Source organism: Chaetodon trifascialis, chromosome 22 (genome assembly GCF_039877785.1).
Source record: "Chaetodon trifascialis isolate fChaTrf1 chromosome 22, fChaTrf1.hap1, whole genome shotgun sequence".
NCBI lineage: Eukaryota > Metazoa > Chordata > Actinopteri > Chaetodontiformes > Chaetodontidae > Chaetodon > Chaetodon trifascialis.
This window is the reverse complement of record NC_092077.1, coordinates 13,390,489-13,412,685: the sequence shown is the minus strand read 5'-3', so window position 1 is coordinate 13,412,685 and position 22,197 is coordinate 13,390,489. Positions and strand designations below refer to the sequence as shown.

The 22,197-nt window shown below is 42.5% G+C and overlaps 1 protein-coding gene across 1 annotated transcript in view; it reads right to left on the bottom strand.

Moving 5' to 3' along the window:
* col7a1l (collagen type VII alpha 1-like) overlaps nucleotides 1–22,197 on the bottom strand; it is a 44,559-nt gene that overhangs the window by 18,378 nt on the left and 3,984 nt on the right. The window contains exons 2-48 of the mRNA XM_070992618.1: nucleotides 21,935–22,115; nucleotides 21,540–21,699; nucleotides 19,522–19,615; nucleotides 18,067–18,240; nucleotides 17,608–17,771; nucleotides 16,879–17,008; nucleotides 16,647–16,763; nucleotides 16,378–16,533; nucleotides 15,189–15,305; nucleotides 14,905–15,051; nucleotides 14,688–14,807; nucleotides 14,045–14,203; nucleotides 13,713–13,826; nucleotides 13,379–13,528; nucleotides 12,800–12,937; nucleotides 12,567–12,713; nucleotides 11,960–12,079; nucleotides 11,404–11,550; nucleotides 10,400–10,660; nucleotides 10,118–10,257; nucleotides 9,535–9,658; nucleotides 8,646–8,789; nucleotides 8,320–8,507; nucleotides 7,896–7,976; nucleotides 7,652–7,669; nucleotides 7,531–7,557; nucleotides 7,311–7,376; nucleotides 6,571–6,651; nucleotides 6,448–6,474; nucleotides 5,953–5,997; nucleotides 5,764–5,838; nucleotides 5,587–5,682; nucleotides 5,378–5,404; nucleotides 5,186–5,239; nucleotides 4,904–4,975; nucleotides 4,743–4,802; nucleotides 4,452–4,487; nucleotides 4,296–4,340; nucleotides 4,069–4,104; nucleotides 3,806–3,850; nucleotides 2,685–2,756; nucleotides 2,564–2,596; nucleotides 1,087–1,158; nucleotides 903–962; nucleotides 765–800; nucleotides 342–422; nucleotides 44–79 (exon numbers count right to left, since the gene is read on the bottom strand). Of these exons, the coding sequence (XP_070848719.1) occupies nucleotides 44–79; nucleotides 342–422; nucleotides 765–800; nucleotides 903–962; nucleotides 1,087–1,158; nucleotides 2,564–2,596; nucleotides 2,685–2,756; nucleotides 3,806–3,850; nucleotides 4,069–4,104; nucleotides 4,296–4,340; nucleotides 4,452–4,487; nucleotides 4,743–4,802; nucleotides 4,904–4,975; nucleotides 5,186–5,239; nucleotides 5,378–5,404; nucleotides 5,587–5,682; nucleotides 5,764–5,838; nucleotides 5,953–5,997; nucleotides 6,448–6,474; nucleotides 6,571–6,651; nucleotides 7,311–7,376; nucleotides 7,531–7,557; nucleotides 7,652–7,669; nucleotides 7,896–7,976; nucleotides 8,320–8,507; nucleotides 8,646–8,789; nucleotides 9,535–9,658; nucleotides 10,118–10,257; nucleotides 10,400–10,660; nucleotides 11,404–11,550; nucleotides 11,960–12,079; nucleotides 12,567–12,713; nucleotides 12,800–12,937; nucleotides 13,379–13,528; nucleotides 13,713–13,826; nucleotides 14,045–14,203; nucleotides 14,688–14,807; nucleotides 14,905–15,051; nucleotides 15,189–15,305; nucleotides 16,378–16,533; nucleotides 16,647–16,763; nucleotides 16,879–17,008; nucleotides 17,608–17,771; nucleotides 18,067–18,240; nucleotides 19,522–19,615; nucleotides 21,540–21,699; nucleotides 21,935–22,115 (4,673 nt within the window). The remainder of the gene's footprint in view (nucleotides 1–43; nucleotides 80–341; nucleotides 423–764; nucleotides 801–902; nucleotides 963–1,086; nucleotides 1,159–2,563; nucleotides 2,597–2,684; nucleotides 2,757–3,805; nucleotides 3,851–4,068; nucleotides 4,105–4,295; nucleotides 4,341–4,451; nucleotides 4,488–4,742; nucleotides 4,803–4,903; nucleotides 4,976–5,185; nucleotides 5,240–5,377; nucleotides 5,405–5,586; nucleotides 5,683–5,763; nucleotides 5,839–5,952; nucleotides 5,998–6,447; nucleotides 6,475–6,570; nucleotides 6,652–7,310; nucleotides 7,377–7,530; nucleotides 7,558–7,651; nucleotides 7,670–7,895; nucleotides 7,977–8,319; nucleotides 8,508–8,645; nucleotides 8,790–9,534; nucleotides 9,659–10,117; nucleotides 10,258–10,399; nucleotides 10,661–11,403; nucleotides 11,551–11,959; nucleotides 12,080–12,566; nucleotides 12,714–12,799; nucleotides 12,938–13,378; nucleotides 13,529–13,712; nucleotides 13,827–14,044; nucleotides 14,204–14,687; nucleotides 14,808–14,904; nucleotides 15,052–15,188; nucleotides 15,306–16,377; nucleotides 16,534–16,646; nucleotides 16,764–16,878; nucleotides 17,009–17,607; nucleotides 17,772–18,066; nucleotides 18,241–19,521; nucleotides 19,616–21,539; nucleotides 21,700–21,934; nucleotides 22,116–22,197) is intronic.

The window sequence follows — 22,197 nt, the reverse complement described above, 5'->3', positions numbered from 1 at the left end:
CAACAGAACAAACAAAAACATCAAGTAAACATGATGACTGTACCTTAATTCCTTGCTCTCCTCTAGTTCCACTTGCACCCTACATACAAAGTCAACAGTAATTGTCTCATTGTCTCCAATATAAACAGAGTGCAAACATACAGTATAAATGTGACAAAGGAACAAGCTGAATGTTCATCTGTACAGATCACAGTCTGACTCTTCCATCTCATGTTTTGATTTATACTCTGGGTTTTCTTCTGCTTTGAAATAAACTGTTGTTAGAAAAATACTGTACATCTGAATTCTATTGCACAAAAAATTTGTATCATGGCTGTAGCAGCCATTCAGGATTTACTTACATCTTTACCTCTTAATCCTGGTTCTCCAGGATTGCCTGGTAAACCAAGACTCCCTTTTTCACCTTTGAAGCCATCCTGCCCCTGGAAACACACCACATGACATCTGTGATAGGCTTTTAAATAGCTACAATGGACGCTTGCAGTAGTCTTTCATCAAAATACACAAAATTATTTGCAAAAGAAAAGTGATAAATATTTTTTGGCCACTGGGGGGCAGCAGCACAAGCATAAACGTTTAAGCTTAAGTTGCCTCCAGCATTTAGAGCAGAATCTGAGCAACATTAGCATTGATTTAGAGCCGTGTGTGTCAACAGCTGACAAACATGAGCTTCGGTTTGGTCTCCACCAACCGCAGAGTGAAAAATCTGACTGTGTTTTCACCAGCTAGTTGCTAACTTTGTCCAAAACAGTCAGTTCTCTTACTTTCGGTCCTGGTTTTCCAGACAAGCCAACATTTCCCTGTGAATGATAGAACACAAATCACAACCAACAGCTGTTTTCTGTTCCTTTATTATGATAACAGGGTTAAAAGGAATAATTTAACTTTTTCAGGTGACTCACCCTCTCGCCATTCTCTCCCTTTGGTCCTCGCTGTCCTGGAATCCCAAAACCAGGACTGCCCTGCACACGTGAGAGCCAACCATAGCCATGTCTTCATATACAGCATGACAGCTATTTGTTCTACTCTACAAAATGCAGAAAAGATGAAATTCAAGCCCAATGTACAGTATTTCTCAATATTAACCTTCTCTCCTTTGACTCCTTGTTCACCCTTTATCCCCTGGGGGCCTGTGGGGCCAACTGGACCAACGTCTCCCTGACAAACAGAAAATAAGCACATATTTGCACACATTCAACATGATTCAAATTATCCGAGCAGTTTCAAAACAAAACTCTTCACGATAAATGGTACCCTGTGGACTGAGATTAAAGAAGTCCCATTCATTGGTGCATTCACTCCCACTGCAAGGGCTAATGAGAGAAAATCTTAATTGTGTTTGATGAGCAGACCCAGAGGACTGAGTCTGAGTCTGCAAGAATACCCCAAACAATTAATTAAGAATGTCTCGACGGAATAAAACATTAAGAGAATCACTTCCCTCTGGCGGGATGACTTATTTTAAGCCAGTTAAGGTAAATACAGACAAACAACTTAAACTTTCAGTCTTTCGACTAATTGCAAAAACCACTTTCTCCTTTCAACAACTTCTCAAACTCCAGATTGTAGTTGAGCAGCTCAGAGGTGAAGACCATCGCAGACTTAAGGTTTAATTATCCAAACATTTCTCGGAGGCACAGCTTCCTGGAGGCCATGAGTTATCTTATTGGTTGAGTCAAACCTCAGTGGACTGGAACAGATGTCATTTCAAGGGTATTTTGACAGGTAAAAAAGGACATACTTTGAATTGTAATTGGAACAAGGCAGATTTCACAGAGCCCAGCAGGTATATGATGCACAAGAAGAACGAAAATGTAATCATAGAAGTCGAGTGAAACCAGTTTTTGATGAACAAACTTTGAACCTCAACTTGTGAGCAACATGGACAAGAAAAACCCAAACTCATTTTGCAATAAGCACTGATTATCACCGGATGTCCAACCCTTTTCAACTTCAAGGATCTGTTACGCTGAATTAGTTAATTTATGTAATCAAATATGGAGAATTGACACTTTTTCGTCTCATAGCGATAGAAACAGATCACAGTCACAACGTTAGGTAGCCGAGCTCCTCCCTTTCAAACGTCCTACGATTCACTAACAAGCACAGTGTGGCTGAAATACAAGACAGTACAGAACGTCTTCCTGTACAAGTAAAAAAATATATCTTGTGCTGGTGATTTTCTCACAAATGTCCCGAGTAATTTTCCTTCAACAACAGCAAATGGCGTCGTGAGTCAATTCAGACACACAGGAGGTAGAGCGGAGCTGATTAAACAGCCGAAACCACAGCTGGATTTCATTATAAAGGAATTAGCTTCGTAGAGTTGAGCAGCATCTGAATGAAAATGTGATGCCAGTTATCGGGTTGTTTATTTAAGCTGCCAGGCTGCTGTTGATGAAATATCTAAAGTGATAGCAAAGTAACTGAAAGCAGGTTTTCTGGGGTGTTAACAAGGACCTTTTTCTCTGTTTACCTTAGTTACAGATAAGAGTGGTGGTGGTGCACGCTGCCACAAAAACATGTTTTCCTGCATGAAGAAATGCTGATTTTGGTCACTTACCCTGGCACCCTTCTTTCCAGTTGGACCAATTATCTGTGATAGGAAAAACAAGACTGAGTGCTGAGTATCAAGGACTTCTATATCTAGTTTAAAGTAAAAATGAGTGAAACAGTTTTCTTACACCCTTGGCAGGATCTCCAGGGGCTCCTCTTGGACCCTCGTCTCCTTTTAACCCCAGTGGTCCCGTCAGTCCCTGGAAAAGTCAGACGAAATGAGGGAGATCTCTGAACTGCGTACTGCCATTTCTGTTATGATTGATAGTTAATTTGAAGCCATCCTCTGTCAACCATCACTTTAGTAGCTGTTGTGTTCAAAGCTGAACTTTTTTGAACTGAAAACTGCACACTGTTTTACAAAAGAGAAGAATATGGCCATCATGAGGGCATTCCAAAGGACTGCGCTGCCTCAAATTAAAAACCAATGATGCAGGACAAAATGAGCCATTTGCTTAAGATACCCACTGAGGTTTGACAATTTGGCTCATGGTTGTGTGTAATCATTAAAATCTCTGATAGAGCCTAATCTTGATAATCCAGAACAAAATGGCTTCCTCATTTGTTCATTTATTTATGTAAATGTCTGTTTGGAGAAAACAGTTATTAAATAGATTATTACCCACTTTTTCAGAGAGTTGGTCCCAAACAGATATGCTGCATCCTGCACCAGGCTTTCATTGTAATTAAAAATTAATTAGACAGCAGATTTTTATATGCTCAGGTGTGTAAGTACAACCGCGATTCCAAAAGGACACAAAGCAATCATTTGCAAACAAACTGTGTTCACTCATGCCCATGTAGTAATATCCTTTGTACAATCATGTGTTCACAAAGTGGCGAACCTCTCTCCACCCTTGCTTGTGAACGACTGAGCCTTTCCATACTCAATCATGACACTCTCACCTGTTACCAATGAGCCTGTTTACCTGTGGAACGCTCCAAACAGGTGTTTTTGGAGCGTTCCACATCTTTCCCAGTCTTTAGTTGCTCCTGTCCCAACTTGGTTGGAACGTGGCATCAAATCAAAGCTGATGAGGTCAAACATTAAATATATTGTCTTTGTAATGTTGAGTTTCTTAGCAAATGATCACATTCTGTTTAATTCAGGCTTTAAACAGCGTCCTATGTTTTTCTGGGGAATCTGGGTTGAAGAAGCTCATGATGTGCTCCAGTGTGCAGGCAGATACAAACGTATATGTGTATTGTCAATTAAGACCACATCGTATCAGATGTAATCCTCACTCACTGTGGGTCCTCGAGGTCCGATTGGTCCCATCTCTCCTTGTTCTCCCTTAAAAGACACAAATGTATTTTAATTCAACACTTAAATCTGAACACATACAGTATGCACGCACACCCTCACATAGTTACGGTATGATGTTAGCGTTATTCAAACACCTATTAGCTTGACTCTTAATTAAATTGATTCTTTCACTTCCTCGCATTAATTATAAAGCGCATATTTTCAGCCTAATGAAGAGCGAGTGGATGTGTGGGGGATGAACTCACCTTGTCCCCTTGCTCCCCTTTGAATCCCTTCTTCCCCTGCAGGTAAAAATAAATCAGTAGCTCTGAATCCTTTCATCACTGATTCTTACAGAAGATTCACCCACAGTTTAATAGGTTTGGTTTCATCTCATTAGACTAAGCTGGAATTAATTCATATGAATTTAAGGGTAAAATATGCAGGAAGTCGTCGCTAGCTATTGAACAGGAGACAATAATGAAGTGCGCACCCGAGGCCCGATGATTCCTTGGATGCCCTGCTCTCCAAGATCACCCTTAAAATATAAATGACATTGCAAATATTATTCCTCAAACGCCCTCAACAAAAACATCTCACATTCAGAGGAAAATAACTACTGTACAAATGTGCTTTTCATGTTTGTTACCTTTGAGCCAACTGGTCCCGTTAAGCCAATATTTCCCTGCAACACAACAGTTCAAAGACTGACACAAAAATTGGATTTCATATTAACGCATCCAGAGCGACAACGTTCCACATTAACAATCTGCCCCATAAGACAGTTAAGTCTAAGTTGTTGCTCTCATCGTGGTAAACATCTAAGAGCAGACATCTTCTTCATATCAGAGCTGTCACTGAACTTTGCATTCTGCTGTAAATAAAATTCTAATACTCCCTCTCTATAGAAGTTTTTTTGTTTTAAGTTATTGTAATGTACCTTCTCCCCCGGCTCTCCACGAGGACCTTGAATACCTTGTATGCCGATTCCTTCTTCCCCCTGTAAATAATAAATGTTCATCAGGCCAGTCTATATTCATGTATTTTTAGCAGGTTGGTCAAGCGCAAAAGTCGTAACTTCTCGATCAATGAGACTGTTACCTTCTCTCCTTTCAGGCCTGCTAAACCGGGAACCCCATCAATGCCAATGGGACCAGGCAAACCTGCAATACCCTGCAGCAGTTTGCATATGCGTGCGCGTACATCAGAGTTTGTGTGTGAGTGACAGCAGGAAAGAAACAAAAGAAGTGAGAATAAAAAGCACTTAAAATTATGCAAAAGATTTTTTTTTGTTTTTTTCAGAGGGCAGCTCTGAATAATCTTCTATTTGTGTTGTGCAACGTCTTTTGCAACTTCTGCTAATTTGATCAACTATGCGCTTACATCTCTTCCTGGCTCTCCTTTGTCTCCTTTCACACCCGCCTTCCCACGTAAACCCTTTCAAAAATGATAAGAATAATTATCAGATATGAGTCTGAGGCATTATAATAGGCTTCAACATTTGTGATGCATGATATTTATGCTGCACATTAAATCTTCTAGTGCAAACTTTTCATAAGCAGCCTTCCTACTCACTTTTGCTCCCGGCTCTCCAGGCTCTCCCTACGAAGTGCAGACATAAAAAAAAAACATTACTGGTATTTTGTGACACTTCATACTGAATATTATTAGTTGGTCTGATGTTATAGGATGCAATATCAGGGTGTGACACCTGTACAATGAATCAAGTATCATCAACAGAGAGACACCATTATGCTGTGACAGTGCTCACTGATCCATGTTACCTTGACAGATATTCCCGGTGACCCTGCTGGTCCGGGCTGGCCAGGTGGTCCTGGAGATCCATTGACCCCTGGTACACCAGGAGGTCCCTGAGGACCCTGTAACATGCAGTGAATACAAACTGAGTTTTCCTGAAGTTCACTGTTGAAAAACTCCAAAAGAGTTTTTTAAGGACTCACCGAAGATCCCGGCTCTCCTTTTCGTCCAGGAACGAAATTTGCGTCCGTGCCGGGTATAACATATCCAGGCTCTCCCTACGCGTAAACAGAACACAGAAAAATAAATCCAGAAGATAGCTGTGTTTTGAGCTCAAATCATACAGTAGCAGAAAGCAATCAGTCCAAATTAAATGCACATGTTAGGCTTACTCTCTCTCCTCTCTGTCCTTTTGAACCAGCTGGTCCAGGTATACCCTGCCAGGGAAAGAGCACATACAAACTCTATTAACCAAGACATTATTCTGATAGATGAGTAAAACATGGAAAAGTTTAATGGTGAGGCATGCTGATGGGTTTAAGATGCTGGCCATGTATGGCAATCGCTTTAAGGATTTATAATCTGTGCAGCATCCACCCTTTATCACTTGACCTTTCCACTGTCTCTTATTAAGTAAAGGCTCTGAAAAAATGTTCTCAAAAAGTTGAATGATGAATATAAAACTCCACTTCCTGTCTGACCCTAAAGGACAAATAAGAGTTGTCTACTGCAGGTGAATAAAAAGATTAGGTTTTGATACTTCATATATTTATGAAGTCCACAGTGGAAAGGTAAAGGGAACAGGTGATGCACACATTTAAAGACAGGACAAAAGCTCCATAATAAAAGCTTTTTTTTCATACATTTCTTTGTCATTTCCATCTTACCATATCACCTGGAACGCCTGGAGGGCCCTGAAAAGAAAAAATATATTTCGTTTTCAGAGTCTAAATAAAATAAACTTTAACCAAGTCAGTGTGACGTTTTGTTTTTTTCCCCAATTTAGTTACCCGTTGGCCGGCAGAACCTGGTGGTCCAGTTCTCCCTGGTCGTCCTGGCAACCCAGGTACACCATCTGTTCCTGGAGGTCCCTGTCATATTGAAACATTATGGTCTGTGCTGGAAAATGAAATAATAGACACACACAGCAAAGCTGCACTCACCCACACAGTCGCAGCGTGGTTGTGAGATTGGATACAGCTCAAATGAAAAAGTAATGACGACATTGATGTGATTCACTGGACTTGCGAGGACAGAGGAGCTGTGTTTACATTCATACTGTAACTGACTCAAGGAATGAACAACAGCAAACAGGCCGTGGGTCACCTCTCGTTTGGACCGATCTGCACTGTAAATATTTCGAGCTGATGAGTCACGATCGCAAACACGGCACAGTTTGTGGAAACATCTGTTCACCTGTGAATCTGTCAATGCCCAACAGAGTAAAGAGGCTTTCACTTCATATGTAATGCAGTCCTGGGTTGATCCTTTTTACATAAAGTTTGTGTCTTTATGGCTCCAATTATGTGCAGATTAAAGGTGGGGTGAGTCATTCTGGACCCAGATTGTTGATGCTGCCATCTCCCTTTCATCACAATGAGTTGATGTGATGTGACAGTTTAAAAATGCACTTTTGCTTGTATGCAAAAAGCATGAAAAATGCAGCCAAACAGACAGCAGATGAGTGAGGTAATCTTGACAACAAATGATTATCAATGATGATGATAGTAGTGGTAGTGCTGATTCTTACCCTTTGTCCCATTTCTCCTTTGGAAGAAACGAAAGGATCAAACTGTCCAGGACTTTGCCTAAATTTCTACATACAAAAACAAAAAAGTAAATTAGTAATAAAGATAATAAAATTGAATTCAGATCAATGAGGGAACATTAATGCAGGACAGAGAGAGGACGGTGGAGAATGTCAAGTATTATCATAAACAGGGGCCATAAGAAAACCTGATAAAACATACCAGACCTCCAAGACCAAAACCATCTCCCTGAAAGAAAGAGAGTCGTATGAATAACACTGCTTTTGCATACATTTCTATTTAATATTTCATCATCATGTTATATACATTTCAGTGAACTCACCTTCTCCCCTTTCTGGCCCTGGATAAACAAATAATTAATACCATTAATTAAGAGAACTCATCAATCAAACCACTGTTAACATGAGAAGTTCAGCTAAATGACACAATGCAATGCTGTTGAATCTCTAATCTTGAGGTGATTTGTACCCTCTCACACATATGGCTGAACTATGACTGATATGATAGTGATAGTAATGAGAACAGTAATGAGAAAACCAGCGGTGGGAGGAAGGTTTTGTCCTCACCTTCGCACACGTGGACGGGCAGGGACCCTGAGGCTTCAGGAGCTCCTCTGGGTCTTCAGTTGGAGTGTCTAACTGAGCGAACTGAAAATAGAAACAAGGGAAAAAATATCAATTACGGACTGGTCTCAGATATTGTGGGAGAGCTAACAGGATGTAGCACAAAACGGCAGGAAAGTCAGGACAACTGAAGTGTTTCCACCCACAGAGTCAATTAAAAAAGTGACTTACATTACATTTACTGTATCTCATACGAGGTCATGCCTAACCATCACCAGAGGTGGTCTGGTTTTACATGTGTAATTTAAAGGCTTAATTCGCATGCATGTAAGGTGCTTCAAATTTCTTCTCAAGAAGTCTGTTTGAACTCCACATCTGAATAATCTAAAGGAAACAATGAGACAGTTTCGCTTTGCGTTTGTCTTGCCTCTTCCTGCAGTTTGAACTCGGAGAGGAGTTCCTCACTACAGATGCTATTGATAAACTCTCTCTCTATGGAAGGGAAGTCGTCAAAGGTTGGTGCGTAGAAGATGTTTTTGTAGCTGGTGGGTGCCGCTATTTTATTCAGCTCCTCAATGTCCGCATTGGAGACTCCGACTGCCAGGATGCTGACGCCTGGAGAGAAGCAGATTCAGAGCATGATAAACCAAGAGAAACCTTTATCGCAGATTCATTGAAGAAAATGCATCTCTCTGCTATAACCACATTGCTACACTAAACCATTTTGGAGGCTTCACAGTGACTTGTGCTGACCCAGAGCACGTGCAATTCTAGAGGGAGGCACCACATTGTCCTGGGCCCTGCCATCTGTAATGAGAACCAGAACGTGGGCCACATCCTGCCTCATCCCCAGAGACTCCTGGAACAGTTCCTGCAGGACGTAGCTGATGCCTTTTCCTGGGTGTACACAAAAGTATGAGGAGAAAACAGTTAAACTTTGGGGAGTATTACTGTGATAAATGCCTGTCAAGTAAACAATTAAACAGATTACAATAAAAACAAGAATACAATCCCCCCGGAAGAGCTGGGGGAAGTGTCCGGGGAGAGGGAAGTCCCTGCTCAGACTGCTCCCCCCGCGACCCAGCCCCGGATAAGTGGGAGAAAATGGATGGATGGATGGATGGATGGATGGATGGATGGATGGATGGATGGATGGATGGATGGATGGATGGATAAACGCCAATCAAAAGCCAGGTTAAAGAGGAACAGTTCTAGTTTATTTTCAAAGATATCTTCCAGAAATAACAATGATAAATTCATTATTTTTCATGAAGCAGTCATTAAAAGGAATTATTTTCTTTTCATGTATGAAATGATCACTTTAAGGTCTTGTGGGCTCCAAATAAGTTCAACCAAAATTTTGTTCCCCTTCTCTTTAATTCTCTGTGATGTTTAAGGAAACAAACGCAATTAAATGCAACTTCTATTTTTCTTACATGACACAGTAAAAGTTTTCTTTAACAAGGTTAGCTCGTGTGGTACGAGCTACGTCAGCAGTCAGTATTAATGCATCTATATGATCAAGAATAGCATATTTTCTGCTCATCAACATGACAGCTGTTGAAGGCTGGTTGAAGGCTAGGAATAATATGCCATCTGATGACAGGTGGCAGACAGACGCTAAGGAGATAGTGTCACTGACCTGTTCTGGTGTTGCCTCCTACATAACGTAGGGCTCTGAGCGCCCTGAGCACAGAGTTTCTGTCTTTGAAGTCATTCAGACGGAATTCAATTCGAGGCTCACTGCTGTAATGAACCACAGCTATCTAAGAGAAGATTAATGGAGAAAATACACATGATCATAACATCATCATCTTAGCCAAATTGAATGTAATGCCACTTTGAGCTGTACAGAAATTCTAAAGTTCATTACAGTCAATGATCTTCACATACTGTACATATTTCTGCATGTTTACAGGCTGGCTCCCTGGCTGCTACTCTTCACTTCAGCGACAACAAGCCATGTGGCATCGTGCCTTGTCAATCCTTTCTGCCAATGTTTGGGTCAGATTGTCCCACTAGGTGAAATAATTGCAGACTGTGTTCTTGGTAATGGTACTGGCCTGCACAGGAGACTCACTGCAGCAGTCTGCCACCTTGCAGCAGCTATTAACATTTAAAATCCCTGCAATCCAGTCCAGTGTGCAATTGTCCTACCACATTAAACAAACTTAGGGCCAAAGAGACCAGCTGAAATAAGATCAAACAAAGAAGGTTTTTACAACCTGTGTGGCCTGAGAGCCAATGACAGGGAAGTAAGTGGCCACACGGAATATGAAGTCTTTCATCTTGTTGAAGTTGTTTGCGCCAATGCTGGAGGACTCATCCACGAGGAATACTATGTCTGCTTTGCTCTTACCACACACTGACAAAACAGAAAAACACACAAACCTTAAATACATACAATTTAATGTAGACTAGACACACACTTTATTACTTAATCTTCACACTGCAGATCAGAAAACTTTAGCAATATACATGCACGAAGCAACATCTCTCTAAAATACCTGGTCTTGGTGGAGCTGTTGTTGCTGCACTGAATGTGGTTAATTGAGGGGTGGTGACTCCTGCCTTGGCTTCAGTGACACTTGGCTGACCTGGAGGCTTCTTGGTGGTTATGGATTTAGTCTGTGGCACAACAATGGGGTGCCGGGTGGTCCTAATGGCTGTGTGAGCGGTGGTGGTGTTGGTGATGGAGGCAGCCGTGATGTGAGGGGCGACTGTGGCTGGCACAGACTGGACGGTTACCACTGGAGGATCCTGTCCCACTGAGATGAACAGAGCCATAACATAACTGATTAAAAAAGCTAAATCAAACTCTAAAGGTCTCTGGATGGAAGCAGACTGGTTGCTGTTTGCTTCAGATCGGACACAGCAAAGGAAAATAGGATTGTAAGGGCAGTAAACTGCAGCTGCACTGCTCTCTGAAGCTGGATGTACTTTATTGAGTTGTTTAACTTTGTGTGTAAAGTCTTTCCTAACTTCTTTGTACTCTTTAGCTGGTCACTGAATAAGTTTACACTGCTTAAACCTAAAGAATGTCTTACTAATAAAGACTTCAGTCATGTGAAAATCAGTTGCCAGGAAACGTCCGGGATGTTGTCCAATCAAAAACGAGCAACTACGTAAACAGGAAGTCTCTGCAGCATCATGAGCTGCAACATATCTGCCAAAAATGGAAAGCCAAGCAATTTATTAACTTAACTCCCTTTTTAAATGCAGGTATTGCTTTATTTTATTACTATATGTGTTTCAGAGTTTGTAGAATTCAGTTTAGAATGAGAAGGAAATATCTGACTATGCTAACCTGGCTAACTGACGCCATATTTTACCTTGATGAAGAACAAACATTTCTCATTGGGGATAAAGTTATTGTGCAGCATGTTTTACATTTAAACCCACAGAAAGCAGTGCAGCAAAGAAAAGCATTTATCACAATACAATCAATGTATTAAACTAGAATATTGCAATGAATAATCATATTGTAGCATGCCAAATAGAGATGTCTTACGTATTCTCTGATACACCGTGCTTATAGGGCCCTCCACTTCTCCATACAAAGGTCTGATGGTGAAAATGTAGGTCCTTCCATACAGCAAATCACTGATCTTATAGGAGGTGAAACCAGGGCCCAGGGTCTCTGTTTTGGTCTCCAACACTGAAAAACCACACAGAGGAACATGATTTGAGGACGGCAATACTGTGTTAACACACTCATGAGAGATTGTCTTTCCTGCCAAGTGAGCTTGTAAAACTCATGCATGTATGATAAAACATGACAATTAGTTTTGGGAATGTTTTTCTTAATATTTCCCTTTCCGACAAAAGAGTGCTTGTGCTGAGACTCAATACTCAGTGCAATAACGTGTCATGCTAAATATCCACTTCAAATCCTGCGGGAAACTGAAAAAAATATTACTATTACAGTCACATTGTGCGTAGAATTTACTCAAATAAATAGTGATTTCTCACAGCAATACCATTTTTACAAAAAACAGTGCCTATGCCAGTTAGCAGTTAACATGTGCTAAATTAAGGATGACTCTCTGCAGCGGTTCACCGCTGACCTGAGATGTGCCTCCAGGAGAGACGGTATCCAGAGATGCCGGCCACACGTGTCCAGTTCAGAACAGTGCTGCTGTCTGTCGTGTTCAGAGCGGCAAAGCCGTTTACCTTTGGAAGATCCACTGGAAGAAAAAAAAACACCATCACCACCATCATTATCAGTTTTTCTGAATATGCTGCTCTCCTCTTTCCAAATATAAAAACTGCATACTACACTGCATGGAACATTATTTTTATGTAAGGGCAGGGATTGCTGTGCAGCTCGCTGTGACCCAACAAATAAATGAGGGAAGCACTGAATTTGACCCATCGCATCTGATCCGCCTAATAAGGTCGGCATCACCCCTGACAGTAATCATTATTTCTTCATGGGAGGGATAATGAAGTCTGATGGAGAAAAGGCATCAGTGTAGACATGACTGGAGAATCCTGTGATTGGAAATACTAGTTTACAAGATTCTGAACTTTCATATATTATGACTTAAAATACTACAGAGACATTAATGGTATTAATGTGTCTTCTGATAACTGTAGAAAATATCTCCCTGGAACCTCTGATTGAGACACATCTCATACTGTTGCTCACTGTTTTGGGCAGGCAGGACTCACAGGTGCGTGCAGTGACCAGGACTGGGCTTCCCTCCCTGTTGCCCACCATGGAGGACACCTGGATCTTATAAGCTGAGCTCTCCCGCAGGTTGAGGATGTTGAAGGTGGTGGAGGCTGCAGACACCACATGGGACTTCTCATCGCCCCCTAGAGTGAGAGTACACATTTACAGTTTAAACTGATGCACTGAGCCACAAGAGTTTTGTGTGCCTCTGCGTGTGTGTGTTCCTTACCCAGGAAGGGGATCCAGGAGATTTTGTACCCAGATGCCCCTGGTGCTTTCCTCCAGGATAGAGTGAAGGAGTTGACTCCAATGTCCACAACCTTCACCTCCTTCACTGCCTGGATTGGTCCTGAATCTGAGACAGCAGCTGAAAAATAACGGCACACAACCACGTCAGGTGATGTCATTTCTATGACAAAAAATCTCATTAAGTCCAAAATCTGCGCTGAATGACCTGCTGTGGCTTCATTCACACACCCTATCATTTGCCAGTGTAATAAACTTGGCACTTGGAGCCTGGCGTGACACACTAACTTTGACAGTGACGGTGATAAAATGATAGCAGCTCTGCAGACTTGGACTCAGTGACACATACTACAAGTGACAACGACAGGAACTGTGGTTAAAACAGGAAGGCCAAAGTACAAGACGTGTCAATCAAGCAGGGCGCCGTGGAACGGGGTGAAGAACCTCACTGTCCCAACCCATTTAATTACAACGTGGGGCCCAGCTGCACAGAGCTATTTAGATCTGAAGATGAATCATGATCAGTTAAAATAAACCCTGAGCCCTCACTTCTGTTCTGTACCTGTGAGCTGAGTTAAGGAGATTTCGGGTCCCTCTGAGTTGCCGTACACTGCACAGATGGTGATGGTGTAGGAGGACTGTGGGTTCAGGTCTTCGATATGGTAGAAGAGAACACTGCGGTCCAGGTAACGAGACTGAGGGCTGTTATCACCTGCAAACATGCAGACACACAATATTACACACAGTGGAGGAAGTTTGGATCACGCCTGCAATTCCTACTCACTTACTGTATGTAAAGAATATAAAGGCTTTGAAGGGGCTGGCAAGTTGCCTGACAACTATAAATAGTCCCCGTACTGAGCTGGAGCATTGAAACATTTGCATAAGTTTATCACCTGTTTTCCAGGAGAGTTTGTACTCTGTAGCTCCAACAATGGGACTCCACTCCACATCTATGGAGGTACTGGTGTAGGATATCACCTTGAAGTTGGACACGTAGCCCAACGGAGCTGCAAAAGAGGAAGATGGAACATGAATAAGCTTTATTTGTTCTTGTAAATACATTGTTGATGACCTGATTTCACCAATAATATGAAAAATCCCTTTGAACAATGACTGGGATGGTGGTTAAAGTGGGCATATGACATGTTAGTGAAACAAAGAAGCTGTACTGCAACTTCACCAGTGTAGCCTTATACTTTGAGACATATTGAATACTGGTACTCACAGGTTCTGAAGGTGGCAGAGATACCAGGCCCCACCACAGATCCAAACAGCACATATAGAGTCAGGACGTACTCTGTATCATGGGCGACATTCTTCAGATGGTACTCTGTGGTGCTGCCGTTCAGAGCCAACTGCCTGGGACGATCCCGACCAAGAAACTCTGAAAATAGAATTAACATTGACAGTGCAGTCCCATCATTCTTTCTTTCCTCACCGTCGTGGCATTCCTCTCAACTCTGGCTCAGCACCAGAGCACCGTGCCCTGGAAAACAACATCCTCCTCCTTTTCACTCGACATTTGTATTTCATCAAAGTGAGTCCTCATTCCACCTGTCACATCCTCCTGGCAGACTGGCAGTGTGGATGTGTCCATTGTAAAAGCAGTGGCATTTCAAAAGCTCTCATCAGAGTGAGCCTGTCACTGGTAGAGAGGGAGCAAGCCAACAGCAGCAGAAAGCCTGGGCGTGCATGCATACATACATTTTAAAGCACATGACCTTAACCTGACACTTGCTGTGGAAGGACATCACAGTCCAAGAATGTATAGATATTTTATACATGTATGCATCACTAGAAGTCAAATAGATCTTATCAATGTATGGATATACTTTTATGGTGTAAACAAAACAGGAAGGGTAAATCACCTGGGGTTGGTCCCCAGGCCAGTCTGTATCCTGTGGCTCCTGGGACGCTGTTCCACGAGATGACAGCGGCACTGGTGCTCACAGCGGACACCTTCAAAGTCTGTACTGCACTGCTTTCCACTGACACACAGAGAGAGACAGTTTTTGTCCTTTAAATCTAGTCTTTCCTACATCTATAATACCGTGAGTCTGTATTTTTGAGCTGTATCGTAGTTACATGTCTTGACTTTGGTGGTGGTGATGGGCCCCTCGGTGTCTCCAAAGATGGGGTTGATGGTGATGGTGTACTCAGAGCCTGGGTGGAGGCCCTGGATCATGTAGAAGCTGAAGTTGTCCCCAAGGTTTATGTTCTCTATGTGGCCATCTGAAACACACACACAGAGGCGCTGAATGGTTGAATGCCATAAAATAGTTGTCGTTGATGTTGCTGATGGCACCATCTATAACTCTAATATCACACTTTTTGGATTTATTTCATAAACCAAGATTATCTCCCCTTACCTGGGGATTCCCACGTCAAACGGTATCCTGTGGCACCCTTGACGGAGGACCACCTCGCCTGGACAGTGTCTGTGGTGGCGTTTTGCACCAGGAACTGCTGAACTTGCACAAGCTTTACTGTGGAACACACACATATACACAAATTTACACATGAATTTAAAATTTCATTTGAGCTTATTTAGTGATCCATAAAATCACAGTAATGGCAGAATAATGTAATGAAATCAAGATAAATCAGAGTCCAATGCTGCTATGATTTTCTAGAACAACATCACCCTGCTGTGGATATATTATGGTACTGCACCGCAGCTTTTGCTGCCTTGCATTGTGCCTTGATTCAAACTCTATTGCATGATTTTGTCCTGCAATTGTTGATTGGGTACAGCTATCCAGGCTCTTTTTCATAGTTATCTGGAGTAATGAATGTGTAAGAGTGTTATATATGGTAAATTAATGAACTTGAGTGTGAAAAAGTTGAGGTTGATCTTTGTCTGTTCTGTTTATGTAAATTAAAGCTGCATGAGGCAAAACATGTGCAAAGCCTTCCACTTCTTTCACTCTGCTAAGACCCTTCCACCAAATCCACAAGTTTGAATGGCAGCAGAGGGAATTGGTTGCCCTGCGAAACCTCATGCAGGGTCAGCTCTCCACAGCATGAGCCTCGCCAAGACCCCGGTCCCTCTCGCAGTGACTCATCTCCTCAATGATGACCCTCCAGCACTTTGTGACCCCCAGGGCAGAGCGCCCGAGGCTTCAGAAGCAGCTGTGACACCATCTAACAGCGGGATAAGAAACTAGTACACCCCACACACCTTTGTCCTCCCACAAAAGGTATTCCCCACTGTTTGTCATCATGCCTCTCTGCCATCGTCAATATGAGCGCTGTGGCATCAAACATAATGAGCCTGAAGCTCTGCGTGGAGCCCGAATGCATTTACGTGTGTTTTTCCACCACTGAATCAGGTTTTCACCATCTGAAGGGATGCACATGTGCATCAGGGTCAAGATTTTCTAAAGCCTGTTAACAGAATCAAAAGGTGGTGCAGAAGTCTAGTTTTCCCTCAAATTACTTGAATTACAATATGCTGTAAAGTTATTATGGGATTGTTTGCCAGTGACACACAAAACAAACCTGCCTACCCCAGCTTTAACAGAATTATGGTGCTTTGATCAAAGCCAATAAACTTACATGTTTTGCCCACTATTGAAACTGGTTCACTTGGTCCTTGCGGGTAAACAGCATAAATACTGATAATGTATTTCTTATCCTCCTCCAGGCTGTCAATCACATGAGAAGAGGTGTCTCCAGGAAGCAGCTGCTCATAAGTAAATCCTGGTCGGTTGGCTGCAGAACAGAAATCCAGGAGAATCAATACTCAGGAAATATAAATCCCAAACAACTTGTTCCTGTGACACTGGATGCATTAATCTAAATGGAATAACAATTGCATAGCATACATCTTGGGATGAAGATCTTGAATCCGTTGAGCTTCCCTAACGGAGGCGTCCAGCCCAGGCGCAGAGAGAACAGACCCTCCTCAATAACACGGAAGTTGGACACTTGAGGCAGAGGGGCTAAAAGACAGAAACGTGTTGTTCAGGGAAGCGAGGTACAGTGAAATCCACAACAGATGCACAGAAGTATTTATGTATTGTCTACAAGGAGCATTCAGTGATGTGCGACACCCACTTGTCTGGACGGTGATTGTTGCAGAGTCTCCTATGAAGTTGGGGTAGATGGAATAGATGGTGAGGGAATAGTCTGTTTTAGGACTCAGCTCCGTCACCACTGTTGTGCTCACATCTGCCTTCAGATCAATCTGTCCCATATACAGAACACAGGAGAACGAGAACAAGCGAAGTGTGTGAGCAGGAGAGCGCAAGAGAGACTGAGACGAAGCGAAAGACGATTGATCAAGAAAGTGTTGAAGTCAGAGCGGAAGAGGGAAATACACAGATACACTTCTGAAATGTGTAAATATCTTGTCTTATGTAAAAAATATATTTATATCTTCACTTCTCAGTGAGTGTCTACCTCAATAAAAACCACCAGCACCCTGAAGCTTTGTTTACACTTCTGTTCAAAACCCTCTCATTCTTCATATTCAGATTAGGTGTTGTGCCTAGTAACATAATGCAGAAACTAAAACATCCCTGTCTTTTTATTGTAAGCTAATTTTCTGTCAAGGGTACAACTGAGAAATGGGAATGGACAACAATACCATTTAATGCAGTATTATGGTGAGCTTTGGAGAGTGATCGGTTTACTGTCTATGTGGAAATCATATCTAAGGTACTACTAAGCTACTGCTAACAGGTACAACAATATGTCCTCCAATATGATAATTCAGTCTATGCTCTGTTACGCTCCAGCTCAGTAGCAACACTCATATAATCATGCACAAGCGTAACCCCTCACCTGTCTCTGCTGTACGGGGAGGAGGTGTCCCTTGGAGCTGAGAGGGGTGACCAGGAGACGATATCCCGTGACATCACCTGTGGCCTGGCTCCATGTCAGTCTGAGGGAACTGTGGGCCAGCTCGCTAATCTGCAGGTCTCTGGGACCCACCACGCGCTCCTCGACTAGAGTTGGCACAGAAAGAGGGATGAGATGAAAAAATAAACGAGAGAAAAAGAGGAGAGGAACATAAAGCATGCAATTTGCAAGATAAATCAATCTTAGTGCGAGAGCCGCAGGGCAGAGTGAAATAAGAGAAAACTATGATGCATTTTTATTATACTTTTCAAGCTCTAGTTTGAAATTTACTTCATCAATATAAAAATGCAACAGCTGTCAGTACAAGGGCAGTTTTCTTTTAAGGAAATCTAAGTTTGTTACAAAGAACTGTTTTTTCATGCAGGGTATGTATTGACTCACCAGGCTGGGACGTTTTCACAGGACGTGGTGGCTCAGAGGCAGTAAAACACACTCTGCGGGACAGCTTAGGGAGGACGGTTTCAAGGAGAGAGTAGTCGGGGCCCAGCAATAGGTGCTCCTCACATGGCTCTGACACAATCCTCATCAGCTCTGACTCATCAGCTCCCCTGACAGCTGGTCTCAGGATGGACAAAAAGACAATGGGAAAATGAGTCCACTTATATTTGCCAATGCAGACAAAAACAACACTTCAAAAGCAACATAATGCTGAATTACCTGCTGTACATACATGGCGGGACTTTTGATATTTGTGAGATTTTGTGGGAGTAATAATTATGCATTTTCGTTCCTCTCTTCTTTGCAATTTCTCCACATACTTTCTTACACCACTAGGGGGAGCTGTGGCATTACAAGTAATTTATTTCAAGTACAAGAAGCTGTACATACCCATACATATGCATATTGCAGATACACTCAGGTGTAATCAAACACTTTCTGGCACCTATCTCAAATTATATGTGTGTTTGTCAGGCTGCAGTTTGTGGAAGTGGGCCCTGCCACACACCTGATAAAACCTTAATCTGGGTTTGAAAGCTCTATTATTAATGTAATAAGGAAGACATTTTGACAGGAGCAGACACATGTTGCATGTTTTTTTGGGAGAGTAAATTCACAGCTACCTGAACCTGGAGATAAGGTAAATGTGCATTTGTTTTCTTACTTGCTGTTCATATGTGTTGAACATGTATTTTGATGCATATATCTGCACGTAACGTGTTATCCATGCGACACAGGCTCTCCAGGCATATTGGTTTTGCACTAAGACACAAGATGCATGTGGTGTTTCTCCGCGAGAGTGATAAATGAGAGGAGTAGGCCTCAGTGTCAGAGGTGCAGACGGGGGACAGTGAATCGCCTAATGAAAAATGGCTGCGATTAGCACACCATCGGCTAATGAGCAGTAATTATTGCACCGCTCCCAGCTGAGAGGAGTAAGTTGTGGGCTTGTGTGCTTATGCATGTGTGTAGGAGAAAAGGGTAAGATATGTGTAAGTAAACTTGTGGGTAAACAGCAGTGTGTATTCATGAGCAGGGGAAAGGTTGGAGGATAAAGTGGATTTGCTGACGCAACACACAGAATCAGAAAATGCACTATACACTATAGGAGCTGAATTAATCACTCACTTATTCTTGCATGCATATCTGGTAGATTGTGCTATGTTTGTGCATATATATACAGTGCATACACCTGCATGAGTGCACCCAGACACTCCAAAACAAGAATCTCAACCACGCTTTACAAATACCCACACTGAAGCCAATGAATTCAAATGTACAGGACATGAATTTCTAACTGCAAACACTGCAGATAAGCCGGCAGAGCGTGGATAAAATCAGAGGGCCCGCTGCAGTGGGGATGTTGAAGGAATTCACAATACTAAGTTCCACGCTCACCTACTGCAAAGAGAGAAATCCCATTGTCAGCTACCACCTTGGCTGCGGCGTCGACCTGGTCGTCTGAACGCCCGTTTGTAATCAATACTGCAATCTGAACAGCAGTGAGACAGGAAAAAATCAAATGAACATAATAATATATTATTCACACACTGCCATATACATGTACATGCATCAAGGTCAATAACTAATAACTGGTACAATTAGATAATGAAAGATCAGTGTGTAATCTCCTTAATATTAATGGCATGTTTTGAAACAATAACCAAATAATCTGCAGAATAATTCATACCGGTATGGTTTGTTTTTGTAGCTCAGTGTGAAAATGTGTTGGGTTTTACCAAATCTATGCTTTGCATCAATGGAGGTTTATCCACGCTCTAAATATCATTTTCTTTGGGTAAAAAGAACATCCTTGCAAACAGTGTTATTCTCAAAAAGCCCCATGGACTTTTGACACGGTTTAACTCATAATTAAATATGTGATTAAATAAATCAAACAAAGTCGAATTCAAGGATGCTGGCTTGCAACTAAGACTGCTAATTTGCCTATTAAGGAAAATTTACTCAGTTCATTCAAAGTTCATCCCTCAGTCAATGAAGAGGGGGGCTGGAAAGCATCAATATTAGAATGTAGCTGCTTTTCTGCATGTGCTCCGGCTGTACAATTCAATATATCAGCCTAATCCTCAATTCTCTGCCTTCCCACGTCAAGTGTGCTGCTGCAAGATGATTCACACGCACACTCAGAGATAGAGAGATGATTGGAATGCTAACCAGCTGTGTTATACTGAGACTACTCCGCTGTGTTAGACTGTCAGAGAAATGTAGTTGCCAGAAATGGGGAGCAGTTGGAAGGACATCTGCGTATCTGACAAGGCACTTATGAGAGAAGTTTAGTAAGTTGCTGACTATTGCATTTAGATTAGGGTCAAAAGTTAAGACCAGAACCAATTTGATACATGTTTTTGAAGATCCTGTGACAAAGCAGGCCATCCATCCATCCATTTTCTACGCCGCTTATCCCTTTCGGGGTGGCGGGGGGGCTGGAGGGATCTCGGCTGTCAACGGGCGGGGTACACCCTGGACCGGTCGCAGGGCACAAAAAATTCACACTCACACCTAGGGGCAATTTAGACCAATTTTTTTTGTCTGTGGGAGGAAGCCAGAGTATCTGGGGAGAACGCACGCATGCACGAGAAGAACATGCTTCACACAGAAAGGCCCGACCTGGGAATCGAACCGGTGACCTTCTTGCTGTGAGGCACGCGCACTACCTGCTTGCGCCACCGTGCAGCCCCACAAAGCAGGCCAATATATCTCAATGGGACTTGATGACCATCAACTGGACTCGTTCCAGTGTCTGGCACTGCTGGCACTGCTGGCACTAGTCTTCTCTTATCGACAGCCATTCAGCTGATTGCACACAGTGAATCGACAGGTGAGAAATTTATTGTCTCCACCTTTTCTTTTTGCTCCTCCACAAGCAAAAGAAAAAAGCAAAGCAAAACAAAACATTTTGCCTGACGTAACTTTCTTTCAGACATATTCTCAGTCTGTATTCCAAGCATAGAGCAAGACAGTTTAATCAGATTCACAGTGGAGAGAAAATGGGAGACCATTTTGTTTTGTTTGTTTTTGTCCACAATGTTCTTTGGAGTACAAATACAGACTCCTGACTAGTCATTTCCTTTCACACAGGGCCAGAACATACAATATATGCATGTCGATGGCCAGCTGGAAGCAATAGTCTTTTCTTTGTGGGCTGTAATCTTAATTCAATCGTTTCTCTGTTGCTTGTGTGTCCACACTTTGTCATACATTTAACAAGATTTAAGCCCTTCAGTTCTTAATCAGCATGGACCTTTATTTTAAAGTGATGTGACCTCTTTTACCTTTGCTCTTGCATGGTATTAACTACAGGAAGTGCAGCCAGTTTGGGGGACTGTTTCAAGGGAACTTTTTTTTGGCTTTTTTCCAATGTGTTGGTGGTCACATCTTCCTGGCGGAAGCATTACCTTTGGGGCATGATCTCGACTGATGACAGGGCTGAACACGGGGTCAACCAAAAACTGGAGGGCATCACCAATCCTCCTGGATCCACCCTCATAAGGAAGGTCTCTGATGGCTCTGAGGACCTCCTCCAGTGAGCTGTAGTCCGTCAAAGCAATCCGCATCCTGCGAGGAAATGATTACAGGAAAACTGGATCATGTAGAAATAATGGAACAGATAGTGCAAACGGTCACATTTGGTTCTAAGCCTCAGGCCTTTTGGCTCTTCATGTTGTCTGTTTTCTCTGATTAGAGTTTCTGGGACTCTCAACAGGAAAATGCTCTGTATAATACCCAAAAAAGAGGCTCGATGGCACTTGGTTAAATAGGTCTGTGCTGTGTGTCTGTATTTGAATTTTACCTCGGGACATCCCCAAAGACAGTGACTCCAAAGCGCACCCCCTCAGTTCCCACCACACTGCCCTTGAAGGAGGAGATCATAGCTGAGATGAAGTCCTTGACACTGGAGAAGCTGGTCTGGCCCACACTCAATGACTCATCCACCAGGAACACTATGTCTGCCTGCACCACCGTCCTGCATGCTGAGGGAAGAAGAGTGGATGAATTAGTCTGTGCACAAATACCATGGAGGGAGGAGCAGGGGGTGCATGCAAAAAAAATCCA